A 22,872-nucleotide genomic window follows, 5' to 3' on the forward strand; every position below is an offset into this window, starting at 1 on the left:
TGTCTGGATTTGTTCAGATAACAGGATAAGATCAATTGAAACAAACTAAGAAAATAAGAAACTTCCTAAACACAATCTAGTTACACATTCTCTGTCAGTGCTCATGAAGTTTTATTCCTGCTCAAATCAGTGGATGGATAAATGGCGCATCTTTAAAGTTACATTTTAGTATGATTCACAAGTAAGAAAAATACATATTTTGGAGTTGCTTCTCAGGATGGGAAAAAGGCAAAGCACCCACCATGTACCAATGATGTGCTGTGCTGTATATGTTTGCTAATATTTGTTTTAGAAATAATATCAAATTCAATAAATTCAGTTATAGATTTAATTATCAGTGTCTTTTTGTCACTTTGTCTTGTGTGCATATATAAGTTTGTGGAGCCATTGTGGCGGTGAATGCTGATAACTTGTCATAAACTGTGGTTGGATTTGTTTTGTGTGAATTTGCACACGCATATTGCACAGACACACACAAACACACACACACACACTGGATTCATTCTTTCCTATGGAGAGCTATTTAGAAATACATATAATTAGGTTGGTTTTGTTACAGCAACGTTTGCTTTTGTTAACAGCAACGTTGCTTCTTAGACTGACCAGATTGTCTGCTGTACAGTCAACCTCCGCATACTCCTGCATATTTGCATTTCCGCTGATTTTTTTCCCAATAATTTAAAAATATTTTTTGTTTTTGTTTTTTTGGTGTCCCCCCCCAGTTTCCCCCCTTTTTTCAGGGAAAACATTGAATGTTCATCAGCATTTTCTTTAAATTGTCTGCTGTACAGTCAACCCCCGCATACTTCTGCATATTTGCATTTCTGCAATTTTTTTTTCAATATTTTAAATTTTTTGTTTTTTGGGTTCCTCCCCTTTTTTCAGGGAAAACATTGGATGTTCATCAGGATTTTCTTTGAAGATTTCATTGGTATAAAAAAATTATATTTGTATAGCAATTAATTCATAATTATAAATATGGATGTTCAATACCACTTTTTTTTAAGACTGTTACCAGTACAAGTACGCAACTCTTGATTACTTTTGATGCATAAAATTTCCCCCCCAAAAAATCTGACAGATCATTTTAAAGACAGACCTACACCTGTATATCTCAATGTAGAATTTTCCCCTAAATTACATGAAATTAATATAAATGCTCTATTCTTCTAATTTCTATTTCCTGATCATAAAATGTCCACGAGGTCAGCCGGCACTGGTATCGGCTTGCTATTCGTAGGCGGACCCGGTACCTATCTCCTCTTAATAGCAGGGGTCGACTGTACTTTATCTTCATGCCCTTCTGAAACACTGATATTTCATGGGGTGTCTCTCTTCATTCTTCTTCTCAAACGCAGTACTGGAAGCCAATGGCCTACAGGAACCAAGCCTAGCAAAGCGGCTTCGTGGAACACCCGAACGAATTGAGCTGGAGAACTACCGACTGTCTATGCAAAGGGAAGAGGAGCTGGAGGAGGTGCCAGAAGAAACACTGGCAGAGCATAATCTCAGCAATGTGCTTGATAAAGCCACAGACATCGATCTGGGCTCCAGGTAAGATGGAATACTAAGGTACACATTATTTTTTTTCCAAAGCACGTTCAGATAATAATAGCACCTTTAAAAGCACATGCTTCCAAAATGCTGTAACCAAAGCATGTATAAAGCAAAGTGAAACTCAATCACAAGTACAGATACACATAAACCAGCTGTCATAAAATCCGTCATACCAAAAAGATTGAAGATCGTAGGCCATGCAAAACCCCAACGACAGGAACTGAGACGAGGAGGGATTTAGGATGGCGGAAAAAAAAATTTGAATAAATGAAATAGAAAAGGAGTTTAGTACTGTAATAGGCTATAACAGAGATCTTCAAGACAATCTGTTACAAGTGAATAGCATAGAGGGGATCAAGATTACCCTTATTTGACTTTTTTCAGCCATATTGAATAGGCTACTGTCAAAAATAAGAGAACATGCGTTGATGAAGAGCATCCTTTCCCAAATGTCCTTTCCAGGTCTGCTTTTATTGCTGGTTTGTCAGCGGAAAATACTCAGTTTTTTAATTAGAATCAATCTGTGTTTGCGTGTAGAACATGGATCATGTCACCCTACGTGGACTAAATGTAAATAGTATTACTGACAGTGACAGTGGAAGATGCTCAATGTTGAACCAACTTTGAGACGAAACGCTTGCCTGATTTGTTTTGTTGCAGTAGCTCAGACTCAGACATGGAGGAGGAGGATGAAGAAGATGACCAGGAGGAGGAGGTGGAGGAGGAGCAGCAACTTCAAAGCCCCTCAGACCTTGGAGGAGTCCCTTGGAAGGAGGCAGTAGAGCTTCACGCCCAACTTCGAGGTGGCCACTCTGACGTAGAGGACGAGGCTCTCGCTGAACTCGACGAGGCAGATGAGGAAGATGGCGATGAAGAATCAAGTGAAGGTACAGTTGTGACTTCATTGTGATTTGTTTTTCCATTTGTCTCTTAACATTTGTTTTGTCAAGTCGAGACCATTCCGAGCTGTTCCAACTTAGTTTGAAATCTGTTTCATGTGTAATGTCTCAACATTTCTTGTCCTTAATGTGTCCTACTTTTTCCACCTTTTCCCTTCTTTTATATTTTGAATATGAATTTTTTTTTTCCCGGGGGCCTCTGCCTTGGCCCGCTGGCAGAGGGGGATTACTGCCCCTGGGACAGGGAGCTCCAGTCAGGCCTTTGGCTGGAGAAATACCTCACAGACGAAGATGATGTTTGTACTTTTAAAGGTAGCAGCTTGTGGATGTATTTGCAGTTTCGTATGAGTGTGTCAACTCCAGCTGGTTTGGCCTGCTTCTTCAAGGATTGTGCTATTTATTTCACACATATAACTTATACATTTACCGTCTAATAAATCATTTTCATTTGTATGGATTTTAATTACTAATCAAATAATGCTAGGCTTTCCCCCAGGTGCTAAAATTATAGGTTAACATATTAACAGTTTTCTTATTTTACCTTAATTTTTGATGTTTTGACTTTTTTTGCATTTTATTCTATTGCATGCAGCTGTGCTTCCTTTATTATCAAGGTTTTATCTTTATTCTAACTTCCTCTATGCCTCTCTCTTCCCTGTCATTTTTGTCTTGTCTTTTCCTGTCCTCTTGTTTTCCCCTTTCTCTACCTTTCCCACATGTTCTTCATCTGCTTATAAATACAACATTGAAACATACATGGGCACCCTCATTCAGCCAAGAACCTACAAATTCAACAAGTCCTACAGCCTTTGGATCCTCTTGCGATTCCAGCTGAAGATTCTGAGACAGATGGGGGTGGCCAACTGGCCTCAGCTTCCCAGCCCATTGAGCTCACACAGCTCTCCTCTACAGGTAAAACACCCAGAGGAGCCAAAACCTGGGAAAGTGTTGCTGGGCCCAACCTAGACAAGTCGACCTCAGTGGAATAAGGATTAAAGTGTGTCTAATTACATCAGAGGGGGGAGCTGCCTCCGTCTGACTAACCTGACTCAATGTTTTTACATTTGTTCAGTGTCGCATTGCTTTTTTTCCCCCCTGGAATGTCTAATTATGTGCTCAAATCTTTTAATTTTCCTTTTACAGTCATAGTTGTTCCTCTGGGGTGAAAAAGTTCTTCAACTCCATCCCAGTATACCACGTAACCCTCTTGTCAATTTTTTTGATTTTTGTTTTATTTCTGCTTTGTTCTTTTGTGTTGTGTTTTCTCTCCCATGTGTCCTGTTACTTTACTGTTTCTCCCCTGACACCCACCCCCATTGAGCTGTATCTTCTGGTTTGAATGTAGCCCCTGCCCACACATCTGCCCGGCACGAAGCAGTGCGAGTCTGGTTGGATTCAGTGTCTGGAGGTAGCACAGACTTACGAGGGATCACGACATCCCGTCTAAGACTCGTATATCTATCGCTGTCTTTTGGCTGGCCTGTTGAAGCATGCACAAACGACACACGCTCACAAGCATGCTGGAAGGCTGCCATTCTCAAGAGTTCATATTTCTTGCGGTCTACTCATGAACTGTTTTCACCTTGTCTTCTCACCCTTTCAAACGCCAGAAATGTCTGTTTTCTACTTTTTGTTGTCCTTTTATTGTAACACATTGCTGATACAGGTAGCTATCTCTTCCTGCCCTAATAGGGGATGTGTAAATTATTTGGTTTTATTTACAGTGATGTAAACTTGTTTTATCACCGGTTTAAAAAAATTTACAGAAAGATGCTTAAATTGGATGCTCCATTTGCAGGCACTTTTAACAATTTAGCCAATATTGTTAACGTGAGTGTAAATTGACGGATATTTTTGGGATTCTAACGTCATTTATAAAAGGCTCATGCGATTTAATACATCGCTGCTTCTCCTCTAACTCAGGGATGGGCAGCTTAAATAATGGAGGGGGCCAGAATTTTTCATCAGTACTACTGGGAGAGCCCACACACGACCGCACACTTTCTAACCTTATGTATAACAAAAACGGCTTTTTAAATAAGGACCAAATGTCTACGTGTCCATTTTTTTTTTATTGAACCTACGTACAGAAGAGTGTTTTAAATCATTTGCTCCCCAAAACATATATATACATTCTATTTTAAATGTTTTAAGTGTCCCAAAGACGTATTTATACTTTTATTTAATGCTAGAACATACAGAAGGCTTTGATGCACCCTCTCGACTACAAAGAACGGTTGAAGAAATGGATTTGTGAATAATGATGAAACTTAGCAAAATTCTAATGCGAATTGCTGCAAAACGGAAACAGATATAAATATATACTTTTTTTCTGATGAACAAAGAGACTCTAATCTTTCTTTTAATAGGTTCCATGTTTTATAGCAATAGAACACAATATTCTGTGGGCCTTGCAAAATCAAGTCAAAATCCAGTAAAACAGAGTGAAGGGGATTGCTTCAGTGAAAATGGTTGGGAGTGAATGTGTTAATATTTTAATTCTCAAATGCATATATAAAAGAGGGAGGACAAAAAATAAATAACTCATTATCCACTTGAAAACAAATTGTTTTTTTTTGTGTACTTTTGAGATTAGTGTACTGTAATAGTGACAATTTAAGTTGAAATCTTTCATGGCTGATAGTGTTTGAAAGTAGACAGATTGAACATATAGCCTTTTTTTTACCCGAAAGACACTTCTTTTTTTTTTAACCTGACATCCTGACGAGGAGCCGTAACTTGCTCTTTGTTCTTCTCTGATACACAATAGTGCAGGTTCTGGTGAGCGATGTATGTTAATAATAATAACTAATGACTTCTAACTACTCAGCTCTCCAGTAGCTAGGGCTAGCATATTTTTAATTTTCAAAGAATTATCAAGACCACTCCTAGTGCAGCCCATGGGCTGCCAGTTGCCTAACCCTGCTCTAACTCATGCTATAGTGTTTGGGTTGCTCCTTTTTCTTTTTCTTTTTTTTTACTACAAATGGAAGATGCATGACTTTCTTTTAAGCTACTCTGTAACGCTGCTTTTTGTTTCTATTTACTAACGTTAAAATTATGTAATGTATTCTGTTTCTTTTGACACCCCACAAGGATTTGTTGTCAGTTTAAAACCTCATTCTACGTCTTGATTAATGTTTTTCTTTTTTCCCTGACTGGATCTTTTTCTAGTCAGCTGTAGTATGTCTGACTAATTGAACAACTGTAAACATAGCAGATAGACAAAAGAAAAATGTAATTTGTGTTACCAAATGTTTTTGACCAAAAAGACTTGTAGCTTATTTTATATTATTTCTGTCACACCAGAACCATGTGAGGATGATGATCTGGATGCCGAAGCAGATAGTCCAGATATTGAACCTGGTACAGAAATGGACCAAGGTGAGTAGATAAAAGCATTACTGAGTTTTTGTCAAAAGTTCACAAATTGAAATAATTGAAGAACTGCTTTATTAATGAGATTTTAATTCTAGATGACATCCCCTCTGATGCTGAAGCTGAGGCACGTTTGCACCCATCATTGCACAGTGGAGCTATTCCAGAGGAAGATGAAACCTCTGAAAGTGTGGGAGTGGCTTCAGATATTGGTACATGCCATCAATAATTCCAAAAGACTTAGGACTTGGATGTGTTTCTTCTGTGACAAATGTAATAATATGTTTGTTGTTCATGTAATTCAGGGCCATCCAGCACTAAACCCATACCGAAAAAAGATGATGTTGTCCTATCACCAGTCTTACCTGCAGTGGAACCCGAAAGACAGGTCAGATAATCCCAAATTACTTTTTGTATAAGTGTGTGCATGTTTGTGTGTAAAATGTCTTGACCTATCTTTAATTCCAGTTAATAGAAACATCTTTTGACTCTCAGGTGAAGTTTCCAGACACCTTTTCCCCAGAACGATTGGTTTTTGAGGAATCAAAAGTTAAGCGGACGACAACATCACCAGCTTCCAAGAGCCCTTCACCTTTCTTCAACCCTTCCCCTGTCGCATCTCCAGCTGCTGCCTCTGTGAAGGCTCCCTTCTCACCTCTCAACAAGTCACCTTCCAACTCCCCTGCCAGCTCTCCAGTTAATAGAGTTGTCGAAACCCTTGTCCAATCCCCTGTAAAGTCTCAGGACAGCTCACCAATACGTTCCCAGCCTGCCCCACTACCGGAAACATGCCCACCTAAATCTCCGGTGTACCCTCACCGATCAATTTGCCCTCTCACGGGCAACCCACTGTCCCCAATATGTGCACAGCCTTTGCCCTGCCATGAACCTTCATCACCGGTGGCATCTGAATCTCCTGTCAGAACTCAACCTATTCCAAATATCACATCAACGCCCATGGCCAGAACTGACAGAGCCACATCAGAGTCTGAGGATTCCTCAACAGATGAATCTTTGTCAAAAAAGACTGATATTATTGAGGAATTTTGGTTGAAGAGTGCCGAGATCCGAAAGAGTCTTGGGCTTTCTCCTTTAGACCGCAGTAGTAAAATTTTGGAGAATAGTGGTGTTAAGAGTCCAATACAAGACTCCACCCCTGCCAAGAAACAGACTCGGGATGCGTCAGAGGACCAGAAACCTGCTTTTACGGGGCGCACTGTGATTCGTAGACTCAACATCACTCTTGAAGGTCAAGTCATTACACCAATTGCTCCTGTGGATGGTAAACGTAATGTCCCTGACACAAAAGAATTTAGCAGCAGCTCAGGTCTGGGCCTAAATGGTAGTATGGCAACAAGTCAAATGGCAAACAGTGACAGCTGTACCACCTCAGACTCCATCATGCTCACCCCACCATCCAGTCCACCACCACCTGTGCCTATTAATCAATCGCCTGCTGTACTCAGGCAGCAGAAACACCAGGTCTCTTGGAGCAACGGGACAGAAAAACCTCCATGCGAGCTTGCCAAAGAACCACCAAAAACAAACACTCCTGCTCCTGCACAGCGAACCCAACTGAGTCCTGTATCTGCACCCAAACCTGCACCCAGGAAAGTGTTGTCGCCACCAGCAGAGCTAGCAGAAACATCTTTAGTTATCATGAGGGAGAAGAAGAAGCCTCGATCAGAGATGCTGAGGAAGTCCTTTGTGGAGACAGTGGAAGAAATTCCATTTGCTGATGATGAGGAGGAAAACTTTGATGAGCGAACGCCTGAGACCAGCATGAATAAGTTTTATACGCCCCCTACTAGCAAGGCCAGAGCAGACAGACCGCCCTTTCACCTGGCTTTAGCAATGGAAAACGGCAAACCCATTATTCCTGTCAACCCAGTCTCTAAGGCGCAAAGGGCCACTCACTTCTCTCCAGAAGCCAAAGAGATAGCTGAGGAGAGAATAAGGGCAAGAGAAAAATCCATTAAGAGTCAGGCTCTTAAAGAAGCAATGGCCATGCAGCTAACTAAAATGAAAGAGTCCAACGTAGAAGAGGTTGCCTCACCTAAAGTAGCCTGGGGTGTCACCCCAGAGGTGTGTGGGAAAAGTAAAAAGTCTGCAGTATCTCCAAATACATCTGCTGTAAAAGCTCTGGAATCAAAGAAGGCAGAGACTCTACCCGAGCGTCTCTTCAGCAGCAACAGGAGTCTGGACAGCTCCGTGGCGTCCTCTGACAGCTCATCCACAAGTAAGAGCAAGAAACGAAGTTCTCTCTTCTCACCCCGCAAAAACAAAAAGGAGAAGAAGGCAAAGAACGACGGTAGCCGGCTCTCAGGTGCAGAAGAGACACCACCCAAACACAAATCTTTGTGGAAGGCTGTCTTCTCAGGGTACAAAAAGGACAAAAAGAAGAAAGATGACAAGTCGTGTCCCAGTACGCCGTCGTCTAGCTCTATCACTCAGGACTCTGGGAAGAAGAGAGCATCTCCTGTTGGAAAGTCAGCAGGTAAAAATGGATGCTGTGAGGCTAAAAAATGCTTTCAGTTGAGGATGTGTGACTTAGTGCTTGACTTCATTCTGCTTATCTTATGTAACAGATATGAAGTCACGCAGAAACTTGAGCTTTTCTGAGGATTCAGACCTGTCATGTGATGATGTTCTGGAGAGATCGTCCCAGAAGTCAAAGGCAGATGTGAGTCATTATGAATGTTGCATCTTTCACACCAGCGTTCTCAAGTGGCAGCAATCACTTTAAAAACATACACTGGAATGATCTTGTATCGTCATCTAAAATATTGAGGCTAAGTGCATCTCAATTTCACTTCTACTCATAGTCACATAATTTTATTATATGAAAGTACTGTAGTAGCACACCAACAAAAGCCAAATTAAAAGCAAACAATGGTGTGCAACTAAAAGCATTCATCATTAACACAGTGACTGCATATTTTTCTTTTTTAAAAAACATTTTGCTTGTGAATAATTTCCATTTCTAGCGACACACGGACATCTTTGACCTAGTATCGGGCATGCAAAAGGAAGCAATGAAGGAGGAAAAAATGGACAAGGAGATAAGGAGGGAGTTAAAAGAAAGAAAAAGGGTAAAAGAGAAGCTCAAAGAACGAGAACGGGAAAAAGTGGCTGATTACGAAAAGGAAAAAGACAATGAGGAGGTATTTTGCAGGAGAAGGTTAAAAAATGAATTTTAGGCAAATAACATGTTTAAATACTGTGTATTATTACTATATTAGCACATTTTCTATTACAAATCCTATTTAAAATGGAAAGTTTTTTCCCAATATTAATAAAATTTATTCATTATGATTCTCACTCGTGTATTGTCAAAATCAAATGTGTTTTGCATTTGATAAATGAATAATTTGACGAAAAAATGATTGATGGATCCACATTAGAAACATTAAGGTAACATAACACCATGTGTTAAGTCTACAGATTACCGGTAGGCTTATAAAACAGTTTTTAATAAGAGAATTCTGTGATGTTAAATCCATGTTAATGCCTAAAATTCAAATGCATTGTCTCCCCTGCTTTATTCTGTGTGTGCTTCTGGTGGTGTAGATAGACCCGTTTGGGTTTAGGGCCAGAGGCATGTAGACACTCTCTCCACATTCGAAACAACCACACATACTCGGGCTGAGCAATTAATTGAAATTAATCATGAGTTGTTTTATTTAGGCTTTTTACAATAATAAAACTATAATAGAGAAAAAAAAGATTGATGTGCCAAATGGCACATTGTACGTTTTCAGGATCTTTATTATGACAGCACCCAAATATTTTTATTTTGCCTAAATCATCTCAGGATGCAAATTTTAAATTTTTTTGTGTTTCCTGAAAAATCTGATTATTTTTTTTTAAGAAGGCATGAATATGCTGCAAGCGTCTTCTGCACTCCTTTAACATGCTTTAAAGCAGTGTTTCTCAACCCTGGTCCGCGGGGCACACTATCCAGCCTGTTTTCCATGGCTCTCAATTCCAATGCAGGTGAGGATCGTTATCTGGCTCCTCCAGAGCTTGCTGATGAGCTGTCATTGGAATCAGCTGTGTGTCGAATAGGGAGACGTGGAAAACAGGCTGGATAGTGGGCCCCGAAGACCAGGATTGAGAAACACTAATGTTTGACACCGCAATTGGTATTTACTGTGAAACAAAACACAACAAAATGGATTTTGCACACATTGTATATTTAAATAAAGCTAAAACAACTCATGCTAGCAGTCAATGTAAAATCCTATTGACGGGCTAAAAGAAGATTAGCATTGATATTCCTTCAAATAACAAATGTTCACACAAAAGCTGCGGGAACACACACACAGAGGTAATATAACAATACTCAAAGGAATACAGTATATTTTTTATACTATATTTTAATTTATCAGGATTTCAAAAGCAATCAAAATAATAGTGATTTTTTTTTTCTATAATCTACCAGCCCTAAGACATACTATATGTGATTTTGTTAAATGAAGGGGGAAGCTAAGGACTTTTACTTCTGTTGAATATTAAATCACATTTAAATATTGTGCTGCAAACACAAAAACATGTCACGCCTGTCTGCTTGCGATCCAGTCCCCAGCCGTGTTAACTAGCTTGTGTTTCGTTTGTGTGTTAGTGCTTTAGATAAGCCTGCTCTCACAAGAGTTAAATAAGTTCAAGTTTATGTGAACAGAAATGCTGTACTGTTTTCCAACTAATTTTGACTAATCTTCAGATGATTGAAAGAAGCTTGATTTATATATTTTTTTAATTTAAATTGTAATATATTAGTAATTTTGCTTTTACAGCATTACAATTTTAGATATGATTCATGAGTGTTTCTGACTAATTTTATTCCTTAACATATTAATATATTCATTTCATTTTCCCCACTTTGTTTTTGTTTGTTGGGAAATAGTAACATTGTCTATGATTTGTACATGTGACTATCATTTTAAGCATTTTTTTTTTTTTGCGAATTTAATGTAGCCATTAACCCATTTAATCATTTGTTTGATTACTCTTTTTTTTTTTTTTTGTCCTCCCCAAGTCTGTTTATGTCCCTCATGCACTGGCGTTCAAGAGATCATATGCCTCAAAGGTAGTATCACATCCACTACCATCAATAACACCCCCTGTACACCTGATCCTGTGCGCATGTTCCAGTTTACTCTATACATGCCTTTGAGCATCTGGCCTACAACTAACTGTCCTTTCTGGATGCATGTCAAGTGGGATCACGGCACCCACTCGCTCACACTTTACACACCGCTGTTCAAACGTGACTTCTCAGCAGCGCTTCACTTTTAGGTCACCCAGACATCCGTTGATGTCAAAGGCTGCCCCTTTCTGGCTGGTATGACATTAACCTGCCTATCTGTCACTGCAACATGACGTTTACTCCAGTCTGGATTCTGGACAAACATTTCCTATCAGTACTATTCGCTCCCTCTTGCCTCATTCAAGCTTTTAACGCCCTTCAAAGCAATTTGTTTTGACGTCTGCATCCCTGTATTGTCTCAAAATGTATTGCCTATTGTAAAGGGAAATTCCTAGTGTACAATAATGCTGTAAGAGGTCCAACGAGGTTTGTGTATGTACAGCATTGATTATTTATGTTTTAATATTTATGAAAGAGGCACACTGTGGAACGTTTGATTCGTGTGCTGTTTGCAGATTAACTTCACAAGGCACCTTTGTGCATATATTACAAAAGATTTAAAGGATATGAGAGACTAGTTTATTTTCCAAGCCAGCGGACATTGAGTGCTAGTCAACAATGTTCACTATTGTGTCTTGGACGTAATTAATTTTAGTTAGTCAGTTCTTGAGAGCTGTTAGCCAGATGCACATCTCTTTGGTTTTAACAAATGCATCATCTAACACCTTGTTTTGATACCACTAGAAAACCTACACAGAAGAAGAGCTCAATGCCAAGTTGACACGCCGAGTCCAGAAAGCTGCTCGACGACAAGCTAAGCAGGAAGAACTCAAGAGGTTACACCGGGCCCAGGTTAATATCCCAATTTAAAAGTCTTACTACAAAATGGAATTATGATCATGTTGTGTTATTGATTTGTAAGAATGTAATATTTCCCACTATTTCTATCACAAAATCAAATTTTTAGTGACAGATATGCATCTATATTAATAATCTACCTTTTCTATAGCTGTATAAATTCCTCTGGGATTGGTGGCGTACTAGTTTTTATGGAACTGTTTTCAGTGCATAGTTTAAGAATTCAGCAAGGGGTCAAACTGAATCCAAATTATTTATGTTGTGTATGTCAGTGAATTTAAAATGCAATGTTTTAGCACGACCAGCGTCTCTTCTGATCATGTGCACTGAGAACTGCTGTATCCCTTGGTAAAGGAATTCACTCTAGTGGTTTGTGCAACACATCTGCAATATTCCTCCCAGGCCGCCGAGTCAGCAGCTCTTAGCAGTGCACCAAAGAGCCCCTTGTTTTTCTCCAGCTACCACATGACACTGATTAAAGTTGCATCAATGCTGAAGCCGGGGAGAACTTTCAAAGTAAAGGTTCTTGGTTCTCAGATTGAGCGTATGCATTTTACAACTACTTATTTACTCTGAATTTGACAAAATTTATGAAAATACAGGGCAGCTCTCATATGCAGTTCATTTGGCTTCATGTATGCTGCAGTATTTACCTAATTATTCTTCATGCTTTTGACTGTTCGCTAGTGAAGTTTTGACAACAATAACTGAATAAGAGATGGTAAAACCTTTTCATGTACTGATCTGATAATAATGCATCCAGTAGTGGTTTGGCACAGTGACCAATGTTGTTAGCAGGCTCCTTGCTATGCATCCCGCTGACAAGCACTATTTGGGAAATGCATTGTTGACCACATAGGATGAAATATAAGCTTTTTACAAATTCCCAAAAATAGAATGTTTTATTTTTGTGTGATGCCATACAAAGTAACTTGAAATTAGTTTCTATCAACAATACCGTATATGTAAATGGGGAAACACTGTATTAGAAGAGGGAACTGTTAATATTGTATGAACTTTTAAAGATTTATTTGATTGTATGTTGACCCACTTTTGTTGGCTTTTGGTGAAAAAAGTGTTGTTGTTTTTTTAAAATAGATTATCCAAAGGCAGTTGGAACAGGTGGAGGAGAAGCAGAGGCAGCTAGAGGAGAGAGGCGTAGCTGTGGAAAAGGCATTGCGAGGAGAAGCAGGTACACATTCATTCAACTGCTCTTTCCTTCTTTCTTTCTTTAACTACATGTGCCATAGTAGCTCAGAAATCTTACTGCTTCCATATCAAATGTATGTTCCAGGAATTTTGTGACCGTCAAACACGGCAGTGTTATAGTTTGTTTTTATTGCAACTGCTTGACGGCTCCCCTCCCCGGTGAGAGCATGTCTCGTCATAATTTAATGTTCATTTGAAACTCAGCTATTTCTCTCGCTACCAAATGCAATAATAAATAGTATATTGATGAAGTCTGTGATGTAAACTAGATTTGAAAAACAAAAGAGTTGTTCCTGTGAGATCATTTAGATCTTGTTCAAGCATTTCATTTTCTATGCAGCAAGGGCAATTAAATGTAGCTTCTCTTAAGAAACAAACATTCTTTGATAAGGGGCCATTACAGATTGCATAAACAACTTATTTGTGAATCAGCCCCACTGTTCATTATGTAGTGCAGTTTCCTGAACATTAAAAGGACCGTGTTATTTACAGGTTTTACAGGTTATGGGAGTGCGTTACGACGGTCCTCTATTATAGGGTTGTCATGTATATTCCAAGCTGATTCATTGTGATGGCTATCCATTGCAGTAAAAGCTTATAACAATCAGGTGCATGCATTTACGATACTGTGCAAAAGTCTTGGGCCACCACGAGCACAATCTTTTTTGTTTCATTCAATTTGACATTATGAACCAGCAAAACTGGACAGATAAATTAAACATGAATATGTGAAAACCAAACCTGTTTATACAAAACTTTGTACATGTGTGGGACAAGGGAGAAAATAAATTGACGACAATTGAATAAAGGTACAAATACAGGAGTGAGCCCCTAGCATCGACGCAACCCGTCCACCTCCCAGAATCATAATGGCATCTCCTGTCTGTTCATTGACCTCCATGAATAGCGTGTTGCGTAACGGATACAAGGACAAGCAAACACAAAGATGATGCTCGTTTAGTTTTATTAACAGTTTCTACCTGGCGGGTTAGTGAGTGGCATTAAAGGGTTGCTTAATATGCAAATCTAATGGTGGACTAAAGGTTTTGCACAGTACTGTATAGCCATTGAATAGAAGGTATATTTATTTTTATTATTTAAGTAGCCAAGTGAATTTACGTTCCGTACAACCACTTGTTTTTCTGCTGTAACGTTTGCCACTCTACTTTCTTAAAGGAATGTACAAAGGTACATATACATTACCCAAACAACACAAAAGAAGATCAGGTATTAGATTCACTAAAGTTTCTCTTCATATGAATGTGACACTGTTAATAGGCTCCATCTGTGGTGACACACTGCGACAGTTCTCCATCTTTGAACATTGTAATTTGTCTGTAACATGTCAAGAGCCGCATGCACTCAGGCGAATGTGTGTCCCGACAACGATTTGTGGTTGTGTGTGTGTGCATGTCTCCTTCAAGGTCACCCAGCAAGGACGGTTTCCAGGATTCTGATCTGAGAAATAAAATTCAAGATTGGTTTACAGAATTATAGGCCATATATTTACTGCAAAAATTTGTTTAGTGCAGCCAAGTGCTGTATCCTTTGCATTATAATGTAATGTGTTACTGCAATCTAGATTTTGTGGTGAATGTTGAATATAAACAGATGCATTGGGCTATGTGGACCATGCTTGTGTACTACAACAACACAGTCATGCTGGAAGAGAAATAAGCCTTCCTGAGTTGGAAAATATCTTGGCAAAATGAATTGAAAATGAGTCGCAGGGAACTAAGGAGGTCTCACCCAAACCTTGCTATCCATGAGGTCTGTCCCAATACTTCTGTACTTATGCAGCCTTTTACATGTTGTACTCAAAGATCCCATTTGAGAGCCAGATGCTCTTTTGGTGAGAAATAATCCAGTATTCAATCATTACATTATAAAATGAATCATCCATACTTGGCTGGGTGAAATAATCTTGTTTGATTGGATGACACAAACTAGCCCTAAAACTCCAAATACAACCGACAGAGTCAGTTCTGACTGAGCAGTTTGATTATTTAGATAACTGTCATGTGCTCACGCTCACAAGCTGTTTGTTCTGGGCACCGTGTTGAGTACAGAAGGATATCTCTGAGTGTCCCTGCAGGTTGAAGTGTACCTATGTGTGTGCATGCATTCTCATTTTAGGAGGATTGCTCGTGTGCCCAGTGTGGGGCAGTGTGAAATAACTCATATGTCTAATATATCCCTGTCATTGTAGACTATTGGGGAGATTCTAATTACAGTGAAATCCTGGACTTACATCTGGGCGGTATGTATTTGCAATCTGTCGCTTATAGACTAACCTAATGGCTAACTGAATCTCTCCCCACACTACCTTTTGTTTTACTTGGAGCTTTGTACCCATCTACCTCCATTGGCTGGCTGGCTGGCTGATTGGTCTTAGCGTCATTACAAAGCCTCCTCCATTCCACTTGTCCGTATCCTCTGGCCTTCTCCACACCAGTAGTAGATCAGACCAATAATATTGACTCTGATTTTCTATAAACCTATCAATGATGGATGGTTTTTTGCATGATGTGTAGTCTACATCAGGGGAGTGCCTTTTTGCCATAAGATTTACTTTTCAAGCAGCCAACATTGACTGGGGTTGCTTGTGGGTTGGTCCGCTAAGGGATCAATCCCCCGCCGCCCGGTTTCGGAGCACAAAGTAGTAATACCAGTGAGCTAAAATTCTGGGCCGCCAACATGGCTTGGCATCTTACTTGAACCCGTATTTTGATTTAGATTTTTTCTTTGTCATGCGATGTCATGCGATCTACCAATACTACCTTTACAATCCACTGGTTCGTTGTTGCAGTCGACTTATTGAGAACCCCTGGTCTACATTAATAGTAGTTTAGGTTGCAGTGGTACAGCACATCATACAGCATAAATCGCAGAGCTGTTGCTAATATTTTACCCGTCTCGTGTCTAAATAAGATGCAGTGTAATTCTGAACTACAACCACAATAAGAAAGATGCAGAAGTTAACAGTAGTTGAGTTACAGTAACAACCAAACAAAACAAAAACTCAATTTATGCTCACATTAATTAATGTAAGACTTAAGCACCAGCAAAACGACTAAGATGTGAATCGGAAAATCGGCTATTGTAGGTATGACCGTCATTATATTAATTTTAAATCGATGAAAAGACCACACTAAGCCACAAAATCCTGTCAGTGGATTACCTGTATAAAGCCGTTCTGAAACAAATGAGAATCTCAAAATAAGGCTGGGTCTTGTTTTCGCTCCTCATTTTCATGCTCTCTGTAATAGGCACATTCTTTCTTCATGTAAACAACAAGTCTGTAAAACCATTCCCAACAAGCTAAACTTTATATATACTTTGGTTCTGACAAGTGTAACCTAATTTGTAACCTTGCTAATATACTGAATGAGAAATAAACAGTGAATAGCACATAACGATGATACCATTGTGTGCAGGGATGGGGAAATATTCAGAACGTAGCTTATGTCTTCCCATTAGAAGCAAATGTGTTGTTTGTCCCATTAACTATGTCCCCCAGTGTAAATAATAACTTGTTACCATTCCTAATAAGCCAAGCTTCTCTTATCTGCTGTAGTTGTGTCCCATCAGTCTTCCCTGAATTTCTCTCATACCTGCTCAGTTGTTGTTCCCCCAGCATTTCTACGCAGTGTGTGCTAACATTAAAGCAACCCCTTGACCTCTAGCTAGTCTTTACTAAAGTGTGATTAGTCTGTAGTTACCCTTTTGGGCTTGTCATTTTAAATGCAGTCTTTTGAATATGAGGTAAGTTATCGGTCCTTGAATCCACACTGTGACGTTTTTATTTGGAAAGGCCCTGCATGTGTCTGTCTGCATGAGCACATTTTTCAGAGGCTCATGACTTGGCTCATGTTTGTAGCTTGTTTTTCCTCACCCATGACAGGAATTGCTTGGGGTTTTGGACATAACGATAAACTCACTTAGCAGAATGACTTCCTCCATAGACTCACTTTCTACAAACTTCCGTACAGTTTCACAATTCACTGGGTTCCTATACAAAAGCTGTGTAAAAAAATAAAAATAAATGGTTTGCTTTTTACAAAGGTGGTAATGCTCAATTTTGCCTCAACTTCTCAGATGGATCATCTAGAACAGTGGTCCCCAAACTTTTTACCACCACGGAACAGTTTATACAAGTCTACAGCTTTTGCGGACCAGGTATCCGTTGGGTTGGGGGGGCGGGGGGGTTGTACGGGCTGGGTGCACTTGCATGTTCAGCGGCTGATTAATAAAAGGCTACAAAAACAAACGCAAATCCACTATGTATTTTTAGGTACCTGTACTAGCAGCACAAACGCCATAGCAAGGGTAACAACGCTTAAATATGGTGAGGTCACTATGCTAATGTTTATGAATGATACAAGCAACACAAAAACTGGGTTATTTTGTAGATATAACAATAAATGTGAAGCCACATTTTTATATAACTATGTTAGCAGCACCCTCCTTAAATGCGCCAAGTTGGCACATTAAAAGATAGATTTAAGGAGGGCATGATATGTTGGCGCCGCCAACATGAGTAACTCACTCACCATAGCGCTAAATTAAGAGCCGCTTGCCGCAGAACGGGCCATCATGCGTGGGAATCATCTGTAGCTGTAAGTCCATGCACCTTTCTTTTCCTTTTTGGTCAAAGGCTCCTGTGTTGTCTCATCACTGGGCCTTTTCTCCGTTGCAAAGAAACTTTCCAAATATGTTTGTTTTTTTTACTCATTTTGCTAACTTGTCGATTAGCATCAGCGCTACGCAACTGAGATCATTAGCATCTTGACAGGCGTCAAGAGTCTGAGTCACTCGGCTAATCAATTAACCGAAAGTATAGTAAGATTTTTATTCTTTCAACTGTGCGGCCTGCCGTGGCCCGGCCCAAAGAGGCCCACGGCCCGGTACTGGGCCGCGGCCTGGTGGTTGGGGACCACTGGTCTAGAATGTTTGCTGCAGTGATTGTAGTTTTGTAGTAGTAAATTGTCTACAATCTACATGCAAATCCTCTATTGGTAACTAATTAAATTCATGTTTAAAAAAAAAAATAATAATTAAACTGAGTAATATAAGCACTGTGAAAAAATTAAGTTTGTTTAATAGCTGTTGTATTGGATCTGTTGTTGTGGCTGTGGTTATAAGTGGATTTTATGACTGCTGTAGTGTGAGTTACCAACTGTATTATTTTTACATGGAGGATGTGCAAAGGGAATCTAGGTGTTCTTCCATGTGTGCTGTCTGCCTTGTTATTTGGAGAATTCCTGATAGTGTATCTCTCTCATTGGGCTTTTTTCTTTTGTTTTCTTTTCTTGACTCTGGCCTGTACTCTCAGCTTCTCTTGATAACTTTGAATTCATAATTCAGCACTTTTGAGTTTCATGTTTATCTTGCTGCATCCAGTTGTTTAGAATTTTTGTACCTAACATAAGTCTGATATATGGACAAGATGAATCCAGTATCCTGTTAAGGAATGAGTATCATAATTACATTAGATTTGCTTTATTAGGCAATGTACATATTGACAATTGTGATGTTAATGTTAATGAGTAACATCTTCAGCTCAGACTTAAGATGTTCTCAAAGAATCTCTTCTTCGTAACCCTCTAATGTCAAACTGCACATTGGGAAAAGTCAAGCAAATCCATTTCAAGTAGTGAAGGAGTACAGTGTTGGTTACTTCATTTGTACTTTTATATTAACCTGTGCTTTGGGAGGATTCTGTCAACCACTCTAATCCAATTGCGGCATTCATATTGAACACACACATCTTAATTGCATTGCAAGAATCACCAAACAAGCATCAAACTAAGACGGGAGTTTAAAATACATTTTAGTAGTGTCAATAAATGGAGCCTGTGGCATCTTGGGAGAAGAAGCAGTTGGAATTAATGATCAGTAAAAGCTTAAACAGCATGGGTAAATCTGCATTATTGACTTTAAGGGTTGATATACACTGCCGGCCCCGTGCCCAATTCTGATTTAACGACAATTTCCAAATGTTTTGATTGTCTATTTACATGTTCATTTAAAGTGACACTTATCCAATATAACTGTGTTTACTCCACAAATGGCAGTGACAACACGCAAGTAAACAGTAGTACATGAATAATCGCGTGCTTGTTATGTTAAAATACTTAAGCAAATTTTCACATCTGTACTCACTACTTTATAGTTCTGGCAACTCTGATATAAACTTCCACTAAAGCATCTCATTGTGTATGCAGCGATTGTTGTTTTAAAATGCTTTATAAAGTTGAGTTGAAGAAATAGTACCAATGTTCACATTTATGTTGCAGTCAAGAATCGAAATTTCAACAAATAGAATAGTAACGCTGTAGCATACGGTCTCCTTTTGGAGCAGTTACATGATTTATTCCATGACAAAAGTACTGTATGACAATTTACACTTAGGTACTGTAAAGTTCTGATGGGAACATTCGTTGATTCTTTTTATCTTATGTGATTCTTTTTTATTCTTTTAATGGTCGCTGTACTAGTAACAACCAGAAGACTGCAGATTCTCAGTTGAACTATTTACTGGATGCCATAAAATGGAGTACACAGCTGTGGGGCCTTTCTGCTGGTTGTGGAAGTTCTAATCTGTCCAACATGGTTTCTACTAAGGCTACATTCACACTGCAGGCAAATGCAACCCTGCCTTGTCTTGGTGGACAGTTCGGCCAAGCCCATGTGACAATGTGTGACCTGATGTTTTAACCGGTTTCAACTAGTACCTACTGAATATGTGCCAGAGTACAGATAGAGATAGGAAGATGCTGAGCCAGGACTGGTCACAGCTACACTACAGCTTAGCTCAAGCTAACTATCTAATCATTATGAGGCCTAAACTAACAATACCACAAATGTCAGATATGTTAAGAATAGAAATAGTGTTCTACTTTTACCAAAGTTATTTTCTTTTGAGATGCCTGATCTTATTTTCTTTATACAAGCATCAATAATGCATACATGCTCTTTAGTTGCCCTGCGCTGAATTTTCCACCCTAAGGATTTGAATGGGGTAACCTCTACATTTCTCCACTCAGTGTCATCAGATTAAGTGAGAGGTTCACATACTTTAGCACTCATGAAATCTGTTTTTTTCTTAAATCAACAACTTTTGTTCAAGAATGAATGACAATATTATCATTCTTTTTGTTCAAGTCCATTATTTTCAATGTCAGCATTGTAGATTGGGGTATGACTAAACATTTAATAAGGTTATTTTAGTATTTTATACAAAAAAATCTAACCATGCCTGCAGGGTTCACAGACTTTTGAGCAGCACTAATATATATATATATATATATATATATATATATATATATATAAATAATTATTATTTATTGCTTATATATTGATGAACACACCCGTACCATATTTAGAACATATTTAATGCGCGTTATTTTCACTGTTGTTTAGATGGACATGTTTATTTTTAAGTGTTGTTTGTGCAGACAAGGTATATCATCATCATCATCAGTGTTCGGTTTATTGCAGTGATTAAGCTTGCATTGATTGTTTATATCGGATCTTTGGGTTACAGACACATTATCAGGTATCTGATTTGTATGCACATTTTGAAGGGGTCTGATTCCAAGCTGAAGATAAATGAGTCCATTTCTCTTTACACTGCCAAGACATTCGAATTGTAAATTTAACCTATTAAGCTTTTTATTCCATGGTATCCTCAAATGAAGAACGGGATGGTCTAATGGAAGCATATAGAAAGCAGTAGCACTGCCAGTGCATTATCAGGAAAGCTTTTTCTTCCAGGTTTTCTTATTTGTACTCCTACTTTATTCATCCCTCATACCACAAAGATGATCACTCCCACCTTCTCCCAGGTGATTTGTCTTCTTCCTATCTCACTGTTCCTGCCCTCCTTTGATTTTCTCCTCCATGTTTTTCTCTTTCTCATCCCACCGTGTCCCCTCACCCTCCCACACCCTGTGTCCTCTACTGTTTCTCGCTGTAACATCTCTGCTTTTCTTCTGTATCATTTCCACCATCCCTTCTCTATTCTGCATCCATGTCCCTGTCTGTGTTAGTCCCTCGCTCCCTTTCCCCCTGTCTTGTGGAAGTTGAGCCCTTTGTGGGGATGCACCGTCGGAGACCTCTCCCCTTCTGCCTCTGCTGTTCCCCTGAAGGTAACGTGACCTCGCCGCCTCTGCTTGTCGGGTGTGGCAGGTTACCATGACAACCACAGGGGTTCTCCAGAACTGGGCTATTTCCTTGAACCCTCCATCATCTTTTTGGCCTTATCCCCCTTTGTTTTGTTTTGTTTTACTTCCAGTTCAGTAGATTTCCCACAATATCAATTTAAAGGAGAAACTACTTTGCTGCAATGTTTTGTTTTGTTTTGTTTTTAACCAGCTGCATGTTTTGTTTGCAAATCCATCAAGTTGAATAGTTCATCCTAGTGACTGAACTTTGCCATTTTAAGATCAGCAGTAAGTGTTACGTATCCCCCCAAAAAAATCACAATAAAGCAAATTGACGACCCCCCCAATTGCAACTGTAGCTTGCAGGCAAAGTTAAAGATTCAGGAGTGTGAACCTTGCATGGTGTGAAGATGTGTTATAAATATTGGAGCCCAAGTTTTAAAAATGAATGAATCATCTGGTTTGCTCTTGTAGCTAACACCTGCCAATGGAGATTTTGCCTGGGTTTCAAACTGTGAAGTGTGTGACGACACAAGCTTTGGTTTTGTGTGTGACCTGATTGATTTATGCCTTACTTTTGCGTTCCCTTGCAATGAGGGCTCTCCTGTGTTTGGAACCTTGTGCTGAGGGCTGGTGGAGATGGTGGAAGGAAATATGTTGAGGAAAAAACAAATCATAAATAGGGGGTATTAATAAATAAATAAAAAGCCCCTTGTCTTGAGTTATCCCTTGTACCCTATCTATAACATGCCCCTGCTCCCATTCCAAGAACTCCGTCTTAAGTATTGAAAAATGTTGAAAATAAACCGCTTGGATTCACCAGCTGTTGTCAAGCAGCAGTTATTTCTTAGCGTGCTATGGAGAAAATCTGAAGCTCTGCAAACATACGTAACACATAACCGACTTCTTTCTTGCTCGACCTAAAAGTGCACTGAGAATCTGACCACTGGGCTATAATTAAATACATTTTATTTGAATTTGTTCATTTGAAAAAAAACAATATGGCAATTTTAAAAATTATTTATCTGTTACAACCAAATGTAATAGCAAACTGAAAGCAAATTGACATTAAATCTGTTCGACCCAAATTCCTGACAGTTTGAAGATATTTGGCTGAAAGATGAGATCAAGGTGAGAATAGCAATGATAACCCTAACCCTAACCCTAAAATAAGGTATTTATAAATAAAGTTGAGATGAGTTAAGTAAATTGTAAATTCTGCTGTCTATATACACAGTGCTCACAAAATGGGTGTATGATATCTGAGAACTGCTTTGAAATGTTATAATATCAAACATTGTTAGTTCTCAATTCCTGTATTTTTTATTTATTTTTTGCTTGGCCAAGCATATCCCCGGCATTCACAGAAATTCTGAAGGAAAGGCAATTTAAAGTTCAGAAATTGTGTTTCCTCATACGCTTTAATTGGACTTGAATGATTTAATTTCTGCTGGCGGGTCATTAGCTGGGCAGGAAAGGATTAAGTCATTTTATTGATCTTTTTTTTTTTTCTTTGCTTTGGTCCAGTGTTTTTGCTGCTGTCGTTTTATTTATTTTTTATTTATTTATATTTTTTTGTCGTCCCCCAAACACACCCACACATGCCTCATTACTTTGTACTCTAATGAACCTTGAAGAGGCTAAATAATAGTTA

At 39.0% G+C, this 22,872-nt stretch overlaps 1 protein-coding gene across 26 annotated transcripts in view; it reads left to right on the forward strand.

Annotated features, from left to right (window-relative positions):
- The window catches only part of mical3a (microtubule associated monooxygenase, calponin and LIM domain containing 3a), an 81,284-nt gene that overhangs the window by 52,214 nt on the left and 6,198 nt on the right, over positions 1–22,872 (forward strand). For 10 of the 26 annotated variants that reach the window (XM_077569337.1, XM_077569339.1, XM_077569336.1 and 7 more), the window contains 16 exons: positions 1,359–1,554; positions 2,218–2,444; positions 2,676–2,768; positions 3,231–3,368; positions 5,766–5,840; positions 5,933–6,046; positions 6,140–6,222; positions 6,330–8,331; positions 8,423–8,517; positions 8,822–8,998; positions 10,873–10,923; positions 11,728–11,835; positions 12,940–13,033; positions 14,227–14,277; positions 15,260–15,310; positions 21,105–21,203. In XM_077569337.1, the coding sequence (XP_077425463.1) occupies positions 1,359–1,554; positions 2,218–2,444; positions 2,676–2,768; positions 3,231–3,368; positions 5,766–5,840; positions 5,933–6,046; positions 6,140–6,222; positions 6,330–8,331; positions 8,423–8,517; positions 8,822–8,998; positions 10,873–10,923; positions 11,728–11,835; positions 12,940–13,033; positions 14,227–14,277; positions 15,260–15,310; positions 21,105–21,203 (3,654 nt within the window). Of the gene's footprint in view, positions 1–1,358; positions 1,555–2,217; positions 2,445–2,675; positions 2,769–3,230; positions 3,369–3,801; positions 3,865–5,765; positions 5,841–5,932; positions 6,047–6,139; positions 6,223–6,329; positions 8,332–8,422; positions 8,518–8,821; positions 8,999–10,872; positions 10,924–11,727; positions 11,836–12,939; positions 13,034–14,226; positions 14,278–15,259; positions 15,311–21,104; positions 21,204–22,872 lie in introns of all 26 variants that reach the window. The other 16 variants (XM_077569364.1, XM_077569340.1, XM_077569341.1 and 13 more) reach the window with 16 other exon arrangements.

Source organism: Vanacampus margaritifer, chromosome 6, assembly GCF_051991255.1.
Source record: "Vanacampus margaritifer isolate UIUO_Vmar chromosome 6, RoL_Vmar_1.0, whole genome shotgun sequence".
Lineage (NCBI taxonomy): Eukaryota > Metazoa > Chordata > Actinopteri > Syngnathiformes > Syngnathidae > Vanacampus > Vanacampus margaritifer.